The 13,850-nt window shown below is 36.0% G+C and overlaps 1 protein-coding gene across 1 annotated transcript; it reads left to right on the forward strand.

Annotated features, from left to right (window-relative positions):
- Positions 1–7,251: 7,251 nt before the first annotated feature.
- LOC107896293 (cAMP-regulated phosphoprotein 21) lies at positions 7,252–13,258 on the forward strand. Its single transcript, XM_016821434.2, has 5 exons — positions 7,252–7,775; positions 9,693–10,401; positions 11,096–11,465; positions 12,427–12,784; positions 12,888–13,258. Exons 1-4 carry the CDS (start codon positions 7,532–7,534, stop codon positions 12,475–12,477), a joined length of 1,374 nt encoding a protein of 457 aa, XP_016676923.1. The 5' UTR covers positions 7,252–7,531; the 3' UTR covers positions 12,478–12,784; positions 12,888–13,258.
- Positions 13,259–13,850: the final 592 nt, after the last annotated feature.

Raw genomic sequence — 13,850 nt, forward strand, 5'->3', positions numbered from 1 at the left:
TTGATTTCAGATTACTTATTCCAAAAATAATATTATTTTAATAGGTTTAATATTAAATTTACTTTAGTACTTATTTTAATAGTATTTTATAGATATTATTAACGAAAAACCCTAAAAAGTCAAGAGTGCTCTCTTGCGCATCCCAAAGAAACAGCAGCTACTGTGGTTGGGAAGGAGGTGAGTGGTGATTTAGGGGTATGGACGAAGAGAAAGAACTAGCGCTACTTAAAGAAGAATTGATTCAGCTATCGGTGAAGAACTCGTCAGTCAGGCCGTCCAAGAGTCCGACATTGTTATGTACTGTTTGGATAAAGAAATCTTACAATCCAGACAGTTTGAAAGCGCAATTAAGGAGCATCTGGAAAACAAAGAAGAAATTTGAAATTCTAATCGCGGGTCAGAACCTGTTCTTGATATCCTTCAAAGACGAGAAAGATCTTGAGCAGATTTTGGAAGGACGCCCATGGCTTTTTCGAAAACAGTTACTAATTCTAGATCGGCTAACGGAACCAATAGAGAGGAGCAAGATTAAACTGATGACATCTCCGTTTTGGCTAAAGATTGGGCCATGTCCTCCTGAGTTTGAGAAAAAGTATTTGATGCATCGGTGGGATCTACATTTGAGGGAGTACTTTGATCGGAAATAAAAGGTGACTGTTGACGAATTAAGGTTAATTTAGATGTCCAAAAACCTCTACAAAGAGGTATATTTGGTTTCCTAGAGAAACAAAGAAAAATCTGGCTCCCATTCAAATATGAAACCTTACCAACGTTTTGTTTCGGGTGTGGTTGGTTAGGACACGGGGTTAAAGATTGCATACAAATTTCGCCTGAAGATCGGTCCAGATCAATAGATGAACTTCCCTACTCTATAGCTTTCAATGCTGAATCTGCTGTAATAGGAAAAGAAAGCATATGGTATGGGTCCCTGAAAAAGAATACATTGAAGCAATGTCAATATACAGGTGAGGAGAAAATAGATAGGGATGGAAATCACCATACAGATACAATGATACAGAGGCGAAAAATGTCGACGGAGGAAGATTTGGGAAACAACCCAAAGACCCAAGAGATAAGAAACGAGCGATAGATGAGCAGAGATAAAGTAACTTATTTAAACACCACAAAAGGATCGATAATCATAAAAGAGAAGGAAGAGCAGAATCAAAGTGACATCGTAGAGATTCAGATAAATGAACTGGAGATAGAGAAATCCACCGATGGAGTAGCAATGCAACCAATAAATCACTATCGGAATAGCTGACGTCGTTTAGATAAAAAAGAGTTTTTTGATACAAACATGCCTAAGCTGATTTTTGGTAAATGTAAATTTAATCAAGAAAAGCCAGTCGACACTGACCCATATTCCAGTATTGAGGGTATGAAGAAAAAAGTCAAGGCAGTAAATGGACACGTGGTGGAGCATGCAACCTTTGATTTTGAGAAGGTTTTTTCGCAGGATTTTTCAGATTTGAAGCAAGATATATCAATGGCTGCCAATAGGCAAGCTAACCGAAAGCAATGAAGATCTTAAGATGGAATGTCTAGGGACTGAGAAATCCTGGGACAATTAGAAAGTTCCAACAGATGTTGAAACTTTACAATCCCCAAATGGTCTTCATAATGGAAACAAAACTTGATTGTATTTGCATGGAATGTATTAGGAAAAAGTGTGGTTTTCGGAATGGAATGGACATCCCAACTTTGGGAACACGTGGTGGTCTATGCCTTACATGGAATAGAAATCATTTGATTCATGTTTGTAGTTATTCAGAGTATCATATCGATGTTGACATCAATGGAAATGATAATTCAAGCAAATAGAGGCTTACGGGGTTTTATGGGAATCCAAGACAGTCAAACAGGCACGAATCTTGGAACCTTCTTCGAAGGCTACGAAATACAAACCTTGAACCTTGGTGTGTATGTGGAGATTTTAATGAGATTATGTACGCAAACGAAAAGAAAGGAGGAGCAATAAGAGACGAGAGACAGATGGAGGAGTTTTGGAAGGTATTAGCTAAATGTGATTTGTTTGATACGGGTTATACATGACAGAAATATACATGGGAAAGGGGCAATTTCAAGGATACTAATATTAGAGAATGACTTGACAGAGCAGTAGCAAATAATGAATGGTTCCAACTGTTCAAAGACTATTCGGTACAGCATCTTCCTCATTCATTCTCTGATCATCACCCAATTTTAGTTCAAACAGAGATTAACAATTCACATAATGGTCGACACCACTTTAAATTCGAATCATGATGGCTTTTCGAATCGACATGTGACGAAGTCATTAAAAAATTGTGGGAGGAGAAAGATGGCGATGTCTTAAGAAAAATGGAACACCTACACACTGGTTTACAGAAATAGGGACGTAGCATCAAGGTAAAACATGATAGGAAATCGAAAAAATTGTGGGATCGATTGGTCAAACTTGATGGCATGAATAGGGATGGTGATGTGTTAGCTGAAATTATAGATGTTAAGTTGGAGCTAAACTGGGAGATGGAAAAAGAGGAATTATATTGGGAGCAGAGGGCTAGAGCGCCAACTGGTTGCGTGAGGGTGATAGAAATACTGCTTATTTCCACAGTAAAGCATCTCAAAGACAAAAAGTAAATAAGATTCGTGGATTGGAAGATAGCGACGGGGTCCTCAAATCGGAAAGAATGGATATGGAGATCATTATCAAAGATTACTTTATGCGGTTGTCTAAATCTAATGGGGTTGGTAATACAAACCATATTCTTTCGGGTGTCCATAGGCGCGTTACGGAGGATATGAATCAGATTCTAGTAGCAGAATATAATGAGATAGAAATAGTTGAAGCGCTTAATAGTATTGGGCCAACAAAAGCATCTGGGCCTGATGGTTTTCCAGCTATTTTCTTTCAGAAATTTTGGCATATTGTGGGAAAAGAGGTTAGTGCTTTTTGCCTGGAAGTTCTGAATAAAGACAAATATTTAAAATCTTTAAATCACACAAACATAGTACTAATCCTAAAAAATGCCTACCCGAATAACCTAATTAATTTTCGGCCCATTAGCCTGTGTTCGATACTTCACAAAATCATTTCAAAATCCATTACCAATAGACTTCAAAAAGTACTGGATTCTTGTATTGATCTAGCTCAAAGTACGTTTGTACCGGGTAGGTTAATTACTGATAATGTCCTTCTAGTTTATGAAATATTACATACTTTGAGGAATAAAAAGGTGGGGAAAAAAGGGTTAATGGCTCTTAAGATTGATATGAGCAAGATGTATAATAGGGTAGAAATTGGGGTTTTTGTAAAAAATGATACTCAAAATGGGTTTTAATGCTGAATGGGTTGAGAGTTATGCATTTTATTGACACTATTTCGTATTAGGTGGTACTTAATAGAACCCCATGAATGGTTTTTACGCCTGAGAGAGGGTTGTGACAAGGGGACCCACTTAGCCCTCTATTATTTCTCATATGTAGTGAAGAACTTTCTACTTTACTTAGGCTCGCAATTGAGGAAGGCAGACTCAAAGGAATTAAAGCAAGCAGACGAGGGCCTCAGATCTCTCATCTTCTATTTGCAGATGACTGCATACTGTTTGGGGAAGCAATTGCGAGGGGAGCAGAGACAATTGAACAAATTCTTAAAGAGTATGAGGAGTGTTCTGGTCAATGTATCAATTATGGGAAATCGACTGTGTTTTTTAGTACAAATACATTGGAAACAATCTGGGTTGATATTTCCAATTGGATAAGGGTTAAAAGGTCCAATAATTCAGAAAAATACTTGGGTCTGCCAAATTTGGTGGGAAGGGGAAAACGTAGGGCTTTTTAACACTTGAAAGACTGCATAAAATTGAAAATTGATAGCTGGAGTAATCGGTTATTATCACAAGGAGGAAAAGAGGTGTTCATTAAAGCTGTGCTACAAGTGATTCCAACATATACAATGGCATGTTTCCTATTACCGCTATCATTATGTAAGGAGAATGAGCAATTAATGGCTAACTTCTGGTGGCAGAAGGGTCAAGGTAAACGTGGAATTCATTGTTGCTCATGGAATAAATTATGTGAATTAAAAGTCGAGGGTGGACTTAGATACCGAAATTTAACTAAATTTAATTTGGCCCTTCTTGCAAAGCAAGGCTGGAGACTTATCGATAACCCTACGTCCCTTTTAGCTAGAACATTAAAAGCCAAGTATCATCCGAATTCTGATTTTTTAAGCTCGGATTTAGGGAGCTTACCATCATATACTTGGAAAGGTATATGGGCTGCAAAGGGACTGCTGATTGCAAGATTACAGTGGAAAGTGGGTAATAGGCAAAGTATCAAAATTGAGGAAGATTTCTGGGTTCCAAATGTGGAGAGTCGGCTGGTTAAAAAAAATGTCAATAGGCAAACTGTTACAAAAGTCAAAGATCTTATTGATAATAGGAATAGAACATGGAATTCAGAACTGATTTTAAATACCTTCTCTGAAGAGGTGGCTCAAAAGATCTTGTTAATTCCACTGGCTCAGCACACTCACGAACACTTTCTGAGTTGGCGAGGCGAGGCATCTAGAGAGTATTCTGTGCGCAGCGGTTACAAAATCCTCTTACAAAGAAATGAAAATTATAGGCAAAAGGAAATTAATACATGTTACAAAAAACTCTGGAGCTGTGACCTCCCTTCAAAAATTAATATTACAGCCTGGAGAGTCACCCTTAACTTTATCCTTACTCTAGTAAACCTAAAAGCTAAGCGACTAATAAATGAGGCCATTTGTCAGAGGTGCTTGCAAGGGCTGGAAACAAGAGAACACGTCTTCCGGGATTGCACTGCCACAAAAAAAATATGGGAAAACTTAGAGTTTACATGGCCTCAGACTCTTTCACAAGTAGAGTTTATGGAATGGTTTACCTGGATCATGCTCTACAATACAAGAGAAGTTAGTCAGACCTTCATCTGCGCTTTATGGGCTATCTGGTCAGCTAAAAACAAATGGATGTATGAAAACCACAGGAGACCTGGAGCAGAAACAGTAAGATTCATACGGGGATATATACAAGAAGTTAAAGACATTAAGAAAACATATCTTGCTTTAAGGTTGGAATCCGAGTTATGGAGGCCCCCGAAAAAAGATTTTTTCAAGATAAACTTCGATGCTGCCTTTGATAACAGACAGAACAGATCCTGTTCAGGAATAATAATCAGAAATTTCAAAGGTGACGTTCTAGTATCCAACACAATAATTCATACCAACATCTGCACTAGTTGTGCGGCTGAAGCAAACGCATGTCTACAGGCAGTCAAGATGGGCAGAGAATTGGGGATAAAGCAGGTTATCATTGAAGGAGACTACTTAACATTTATAAATAAAGTTAAAAGCTCGAAAAGAGACAGATCGGAAATAGGACCTATTATCTATGATATAAAAGAGCAGAAAGCAACATTCCACGATTGTCAGTTACAATATGTTAGACGAACAGCAAATATAGAAGCACATAATCTGGCAACGAAAGGGCTAAAAATGGACAGAAGTACATACCTTGCTCCTGGGTCTGACGGAAATGGTATTACTGAAGCAGAGGTAGATCAGAGATGGAGATAATCTAATTGGAAATAATAACAACACCAGTTGCAGGGACAAAAGAGGAGAAGACGATCTATCGAGCAGGAAAATACATGGCTGTACAAAAATCTTTAGAAGAGGAAAATGAGTGGAAGACAGGCTGCGAATAGAAGAAGGCAACGATGGAAAAGAAAAGATAAAAGGAAGAAGACTAACAGCTGGGAAGGTAAAATCTTTTCATCGGAAATCTGAAAACGTCTTTACTAAGCAAGGGCAGACGAAATGACGGGACGAAATCAGATCTTTTTGATTGGGCAAAATGATGTCGACACTTTTTCACCTAAAGCATTTGTTTTTCTTTGGTTTATTTACTTTTCATCTAAAATGATGCTGGTTTGTTTATTGTTTATTGGACCTTTACGTTCTTTTATCTAATAAAGCTCAATCGGAATATTGTCTAAAAAATAGTATTTTATTAATTTAATATTAAAGCAATTAAATTTAATCATAGTTGAACTATCTAAACTTTCTTTATATAAAGAAAGCATTGGGTCATTATTCACAAAATTAAATTCAACATAAAGTTGTAAAGAGAAAATTCTCTAAAGAAATCATTTTAGAAAATTTCTAGAGATATTTTTCTTATTTATAACTTGGTTTTTTGGAAAGTTTTATGATTCAAAGCGAGTCCAAACTCGACGAACATGAGATTGAGGAAAGCGGAGAAGACTACTCGATCAAAGCGTTCATCCTAAACAAATGGAAAAAGTATAATTTTGATTAAATAATTTTGATTAAGTGTTGATTATTTTAGATATCACAATCAAGTTCTAGTTTTGGAAAAAAAATTAAAACTCCAATTTTTCCCTACACTTATTTTTCATTGCATTCAGAAACTTGATTTCCCAACAAGAAGAAGACGAAGAAGAGAGGAAAATGAAATAGAATGGAGTTGAATCCTCTCTGAGAAGTCATTTCTCATCTATTAATAACACTTTAAGCGCGGCCTTCCGACGTATAACAACCATTCATCCATAATCATTTTGTTTCTCACTAAGGAAACTATTTCTAATCCAATCGAACAAAATTTGGATCTCAACCTTATCCAATTTTAGTTACTAATTTTTCCTGATTTTCAAATAGAAGCCACCAACTTACTGTCTTTTCCAATTTAACCCCTAGTTGTTCTAAATCTTCGGGTTTCAAGAGAAACCAGGTGTGACATAAAATATGTTATTGATTCCTATACTTTGATCAAAATTGAGGTTTAGTCCAAATAACTAAAAAGTTAAAAAATTAAGTATTTTACTTTTTTGATTTAAAAATATTAGTCTAGTCAATAAAATTGAAAATTGTCAAAATTTGTTAACGTGACATATGATTAATAGAAAATAAACATGATAAATTAATAATTTTGACAGAAACTACTGATGACATTAATGATTGGATAAGTATTTTTAAATACAAAAAGTAAGATGATTGAAATTTTAACTTTTAATGCACAGGGATCAAATCTCAAAATTTATACAAGTACAGGGACTAACCTTAGAAATATATTTTCAATTAAAAGAGATATTGGTCCGTGCGGTGGGACACAATGTTTCACGCGTAACCTATCAAATCAAAGTCACAGTAATAAAATTCCAAACCCTATCCCCTCTTCCTCTTTTTATTATTATTGTCCACCATAATAATAAAGGAATAATAAATAATTTTTTATTTACTATATAAATATAGAAGTAATAATTGGGATATATGGCTTCGGTTCCGTCCTTCTCTCCGACTTTTTCCCAATCCCAAAATCTCCAAACCCTAACCCTATCGAATCATTAATTTCTCATGAAATTTACTCTCCTTTTATGCTTCTCTCTCACCCTTTTAGATTCTCCTCTCCTCAAACCCTAGCTCCTATTTCCCCCCCTTCTTTCGATTGGTATAGCGCCCGCGAAAAGCAACTTCCGCTATTCTTTTTTTTTTCCCACCATGGAAGGCTCTGTGGTGGAGGATCTCGGGGCGCCGGACTCGTGGGAGGTGGCCGATTTAGACGCTACAATGAGCCGCTTGATGCTCTCTTCTAACAAGGAATCCAAGCCGGAATTCCCCGATGCTACTTCTTCAGCTTCTGCTTCTGGTTCTCCGGACGAGAAGGTGGTTTCGGAGGATGCCATTAACGAGGTTGATCAGTTTCTCCGCGAGGCAATTCAAAACCCCCGCGAGCGCCTTTCCAGTAAGTCTCTTTTATTTTTTTTTTCTGTTTGCAGAAAATTCATTAGGGTTCTTGGATTTAGGGATTTCTGTTTGGAACAAGAATGGTAGATAATAGGAGTATTGGACATTCGAGCCGTTTGTTAACCCTTTTTTACCTTACTTTTGTTGTTTTCTCTCCCTATGTCTAACCAGTGTGTTTCTTCACTGGACCTTATCCTAGTAGCTTCTGAACACCTTTGATTTAAAAACAAAATTGGGTATTGAATTCTTCTTGGAGCTAATCATGTTGTTGGTGCATGCTTATGCGGTATTTAATAATTAATATCCTAAATTGCAACATTCTAATCAGGCTTTATTTGTAATGTTCGATTACAAATGAGTACTTAACTTTCTAATTTGTACATTTGATATGCTAAGGTTGTTAAATTGTAATAGTTAATTTGATATGCTAACATGGCTGGTGACCCTTGCATAACTCATTATGTTCCAATGACTAGAATGAAGCTCTTGAACTTAGTCAGGTTTTTCTGAGAGCTTTTATTAGATATGATGAAGGGTCTCTTAGAAGATTCTTAGCATTTTATAGTAGCACAAATAAATTGTCTGCCTTTCAAAATTTGCTATTTAAGAATGCATTTGGAGGGGTAATAAAGAATGCATAGATAGCACAAGTTGAAAGCGGATCATATTTGAAATTAGATCATCAAAAAAGAAAATTAGGATGCAAAGCTAGTTCACTATTATGATGCGAAAAAAGATGAATATGGAAGGTTTCTAACGCATTGCTGGAATAAGAGTCATAAGTCTACGAGAGTTCCATGACTTCTGGGCTTTGTTATGCAATTGTTTCTTTTTTTTATCTGGAATTTGTTTTAATTAACTAAAACTGAGAGTTGGAAGTGATGAACATCATCTTGAAATCAAGGCTTTATAGATTATTTGCTAAATATTCCTTCTGTATAGTTGAGGGGAAATTATTTTAGTTCGTTTCCCACTTTTGTTCAGAAATACACAGCTTTTGCTTCAGTTGGTAAGGCCAGTTTGATCATATACCTTCTCTGGAAGGAAAAGCCATTTTTTTTTTGAAAGACTAGATTCTTTTTGATAAATCTAACTCCATTAAATACTTCTTTTGGGATTCGGTAAATCTGAATTGCCAGAAAGGGTAAAAATTGTAAAATTAATAACTAAAATCTGCTAAAAATTGTCTTATTATTGCAGCCTTCAATGATTTCTTTTGAGCTGCCTGGTACTATTTGTTTCAAAAGTACATTTTCATGAGCAAGGATTCTGGAAAATCATCCTTTAAAAGCTTCTCTTGCTGAAGCCTTCTGCAAGTTTTATTTTTTTAACTTCCATATAGGTACTTTTAGGTTGGCTAACAAGAGAGATATGTTAGGGCTGCATGATGTGAGAAAGTGTCTGAAGTCTTTTTTTTTTTTTTTTTTTGGGAAAGAAAAGAGTCTAAAGTTTGAATATGGTTGATTGGGGATGATAAGCGGTATAGTGACTTTTAAGTAAGAATGACTCCTTTACTAGGTAGTTAATATCACAGTGAGAGTTGATGCTTTAGTTATTCATTCCTTGATAAGCTTTAAGTTCTTCAAGGAATCTGCTACATACCTTCTTGCAAAGGAAGCTTTTTGGTTTCTTTTATGTGCTTTTTCTAGCATTAAAAAGTATGCCCTTTTGATTTTAATATTCACTTGTGAACTTGATTATTATCATTTTTTGATTCATTCTTTTAAGAGGAAACTATAGTCTTTCTTTATAGCTGTGGCTTTCATTCTTTTTATTTTAAAGCATCATATTCTGGCACTTAATCTTTTGACTGCTATAGTTTCTTTGAAGAATGAGTGCGCTGTTTGTTTCAATATTTGAGCAAGAGTGCTTTTATCTACTTGTGAACTGAGAATTCTTAATTTCTTTTGTTCAGTCCTGAGGATGGAACAAGATGTTGAAAAATTTATCCGTGATCCTAATCAGCAGCAATTTGAGTTCCAGCAGCTGCCTACATCATATTTAAGGTTGGCTGCGCATCGTATCGCACAGCATTATTCATTGCAGTCGATGGTTTTATTAGACAATAATTTACCTGATGGTTCTGGTTCTAGAATCATTGTCTGCAAGACTTCTGAATGTAGGCTTCCTCGCATACGACTGGCTGACATCCCTGTAAATTTACCATCAGAAGACCCTGGTGTTGTTAAGGTGGCAATTAAACAGAGGCCACAGAAAAGGTCTCAGCTTGTAAGCAATTCAAATTCAAATTCTATGAAGTCAAACAGCTCCAAAAGTGTGGAAGAAAGAAAAGAGGAGTATAACCGAGCTCGAGCAAGAATATTTAACTCTAATAGTTCTAGCAGTGGTTCTGGTGGAAAACCACCAAGTGAACCAAGGTTGCAGGATGTTAACTACTATGGTTCCTCAGGGATGCCAAATATGGAAGAGAAATCTGTTTCAGTGGTTTCTGATGTAAATTCTGGTAGTGGTTTGATTGAATACTCTTCAAGTAGTAGTAGGTCAGCTAGAAGTAGGACAGAGAAGGAGCCAATTGGTAGGAGCAAACCACATAATAGGGTGGCCATCTTTCGGGATCGCGAGACTGACCGCAAGGACCCTGATTATGACAGGAACTATGATAGGTATATCCCTCTGTTTAAGTATTTTGTTTCCTGCAGGGTAGTATATTTTCTGATTTATTGCAGGAGTTTAAAGCTTAGCAGGGTTTATTGAAGTTAATATTGAAAGTTATATTGTAACTTGAGAGGGAGTTTTGCTCTCATAGAACAAGGCTTTAGAACAATTTCTCTTTTTGAATTATGAGTGAATGAGTCTTGATTGATGAGTCCCCATTTATACCTTTTGTTCTGTCCGATCTAATGTTGTTATTGCCAATCTTTATTCTTTAAATATCTTCTTTTTACCCTCTATCCTTTTATAAATTCTCTTTATATGTTCCATTTCGAAACATTAGCATCCTTATATTTTTCTGATACCATTTTATTTATGAATTGCAAGTTTGATAGAGCTACTGATAATTTAGGACCCTTAATAAGTTTTCTAACAATAAAAAGATCTGCGGTTTTTGTTTTCTGTTGTCTTGCATGGTAGGAATATTTTGTTCGATCTCAAATTGAGGGAGAAAAAGTGAGATTTGGATAAAAATCTTAACGATATCAATTATATATTTAAATTCACATGCTGCTAAGATCAATGCTGGATTGACCTATTTCATTTGTATTTCCTTTCTATTTGTTGTTGTATATGCTACTTAGGTATTGCAAAGCCCTTTTTTCCTTCATGAGACAATTTTATGTAGTGATTATTTTTCTTCAGGTACATGCAAAGATTTGATCCTGGGTTTGGGTTCAATAGTGGTCCATACACAATGCAACCTATGTACACCCCTGCAATTAACTACAACACCGAATTTCCACAACTTGGATCCACTCATCGGCCTCAAATAGCTACTGAACACCAACCTCGGCCTCTCCCACAACATATACCTGGGCCCTGGGTCGCTCCACCAACCGCTACAGGAATCAGTTATGGTCATCCTGAAACAATGATGCCTCCTTTTAATCCAAATCATGTTGGAGCACGCTCCACATCTGCCATATATCTGCATTCTTCTCAGTATCCTCTTCAGCGTCCTGGAATGCCTTTTATCCACCCTCATGAGCATGTTCACCAGCCGTTTTCGCAGGTATAGCAACTTCTCAACTCTCATTACCAATGTCGGTAAATACAGCCCTTTGGTTCGTTCTGATGCACATTTTTAGTTGCTGTTTGTTAGTTAACCCTTCATTTTAAGGGGTTCAAGCGACATTCAGTTTTTCATCATCACTTGCAGCATATGCAGTGAACAACATTGTTTCGTCCACTATTTTTAATTTGGATCTTGAAAGTTGAATAACTTAGGATAGGCAATAGGTCAGTCTTTTTAGAATTTACAATCATGGTTAAGTATGATTATTACCTGTTCTCCCACCTAGAGACCCCTTCTCTTTGCCATTTCTCTTCCTCATTTCCATTCTGTCTTCTATATCTTAATTGCACATTCATTGATTACTCAAGAGATATAAGGTAGACCAATTAAAGGAAACAGTAAAGTCTATCATAAGCCAGATGCTTTCCTCTAAAATTATGTCTAGAGGAATTGGCGTTATGTATTTGAGGGTGTATCAGATATTATGGGGTAATTAGATCTATCCCTAGGTTTCTTTTGCTACTCTGGCTTGAAGATGCCACAAATCCCTGCATATAACAATCAGTTTTGGAGACAGCAAGAGCACCATTGAAAAAGCAGTGAAGATTAGAAGCACATGAAAGAGAAGGGGAATGAGTAAGACTTGTTTTCGATTAAAAACAGAATTTACACATTGGTGAAATGAAATAGTTGTCCCAACTTTAAAAATTGTTAACTTTTTAAAATGTATATATGAATTATACGTTTTACAGAGAATATAGTTGTAGTTAGATGCACAAAAATTAAGTTGTAATTCTCAAACTAGGGGGGCTGGTATTTATTTCGGTGGACTGGTTTCTTGCATTATGTCTTGGAAAAAGGTGGGCGGGAGGGATACGAAGGGACAAAAATTGAAAACAAAGTTTGTCTCATTAGTTTGCAGTTCTGATTTTGGTATTTAAATCATTGAATTATACAGCCTCATCAACATCAGCCTGATGCTAGTTTTGGATTAGCCCGGCCCCAGTGAGGGGCTTGGGCCATGCCTGCACCCTGCCAGTGAAACAATGATTTGAAATGTGATGAAGGAATGCAGTCTCGAGTTATGTAAACTGGCAGGAGTGCAGGCATAGAGGACCGGGGTGAACTGGACCATAATAATGAAGGATACATGGATCGATCCACTCCCCCGCAGTCGGTTTATGTTGGAGCTTCTATAACTTTGGTTAAGGTTGGAGTGTTGGAGAAGCTCATTTGGTTTGGGCATATTCACTGCCGTTGATGGTGATGATGAAAAATACAGGAGCTAAGAATGTAATCAGTCATCAATGATGAAGGTATTTCTCACCATACTCCAAAGCAAACATGATATTAGGCATAGCATTTATTTTCTTTTGTAGGTTATTGATCCATATATAAAAGTATGTTTTTACCTTACAGCTATACGAGGAGCCAAAGAGAAATGGGAAGATCTTGTTTTGGAGTCGACAAATTGCTTGTGTCCTATTGCCTATGGGTAAAAGCGTTTTGCCGTGAAATAATATGCCTTTACTGGAATAATAAAGTGGACCACATTATGTATCATATTACTATTTGACCCAGGTGTATTTTGAACCTTTTGATTACTATCTCAGCTAGTCTATTGATTTACTTGCATATACACTTTTGTTTTCTGGATATTTAGCTGCACAAGCAATGACTGGCTTCTTGTGTATGACAGAATGCTATATGTTGCTCTCTTTGAGAGCACAATTTGGCAGCAGCTTGTGAAATGGCTTTCTGGACGATAAGTATAAAATTTTGAAGTTAAATTCCTTTGTTTAGATTATTCAGTAGAAAATAGATCTCAAAATTACATATGTATATGCTATTTGTTCTTTGCCGCCAACAATGGATGTAGCAGTGGGTCAATATTCCCTCCTCTTAATAACGGAAAAGAAAAACTAATGAAAATGATGTGTAGTTTCACGCGAATATAACTTACCTAACTTAAATAACTCTTTGTAGTTGTGATTGAACATGGATGAGGGTTTCTTTAAAAAGAAATTATATTTTTAGTTGGTACTTAGAACTTGTATTTCATCATCAGGTTGGTTTTTTAGTATTAACATCGTTAGTTTGTGCTAATTGGTATTTCTTATAATGACATGTAGCAACAAAATCTTTTAAAAATATAAATCAATTTCAAGAAGTATAATTTTTTTAGACAAGTTCATGTATCAATTGATATTTTTTAGATCAGTTTAGGGGGTAAATTGCATATTAAGCTTTAAAAAACTAAATGAAATACAAAATCAAGTACCAACTAAAAAAAAAATAGATACAAGTAATTATTTCTGGACAAATTCACATGTTAATCCTTTATTTTAGTCCATTATTGGAAGAAAGTAGATGTATTCTCGG

This window comes from Gossypium hirsutum, chromosome A10 (assembly GCF_007990345.1).
Source record: "Gossypium hirsutum isolate 1008001.06 chromosome A10, Gossypium_hirsutum_v2.1, whole genome shotgun sequence".
In the NCBI taxonomy this organism is placed as follows: domain Eukaryota; kingdom Viridiplantae; phylum Streptophyta; class Magnoliopsida; order Malvales; family Malvaceae; genus Gossypium; species Gossypium hirsutum.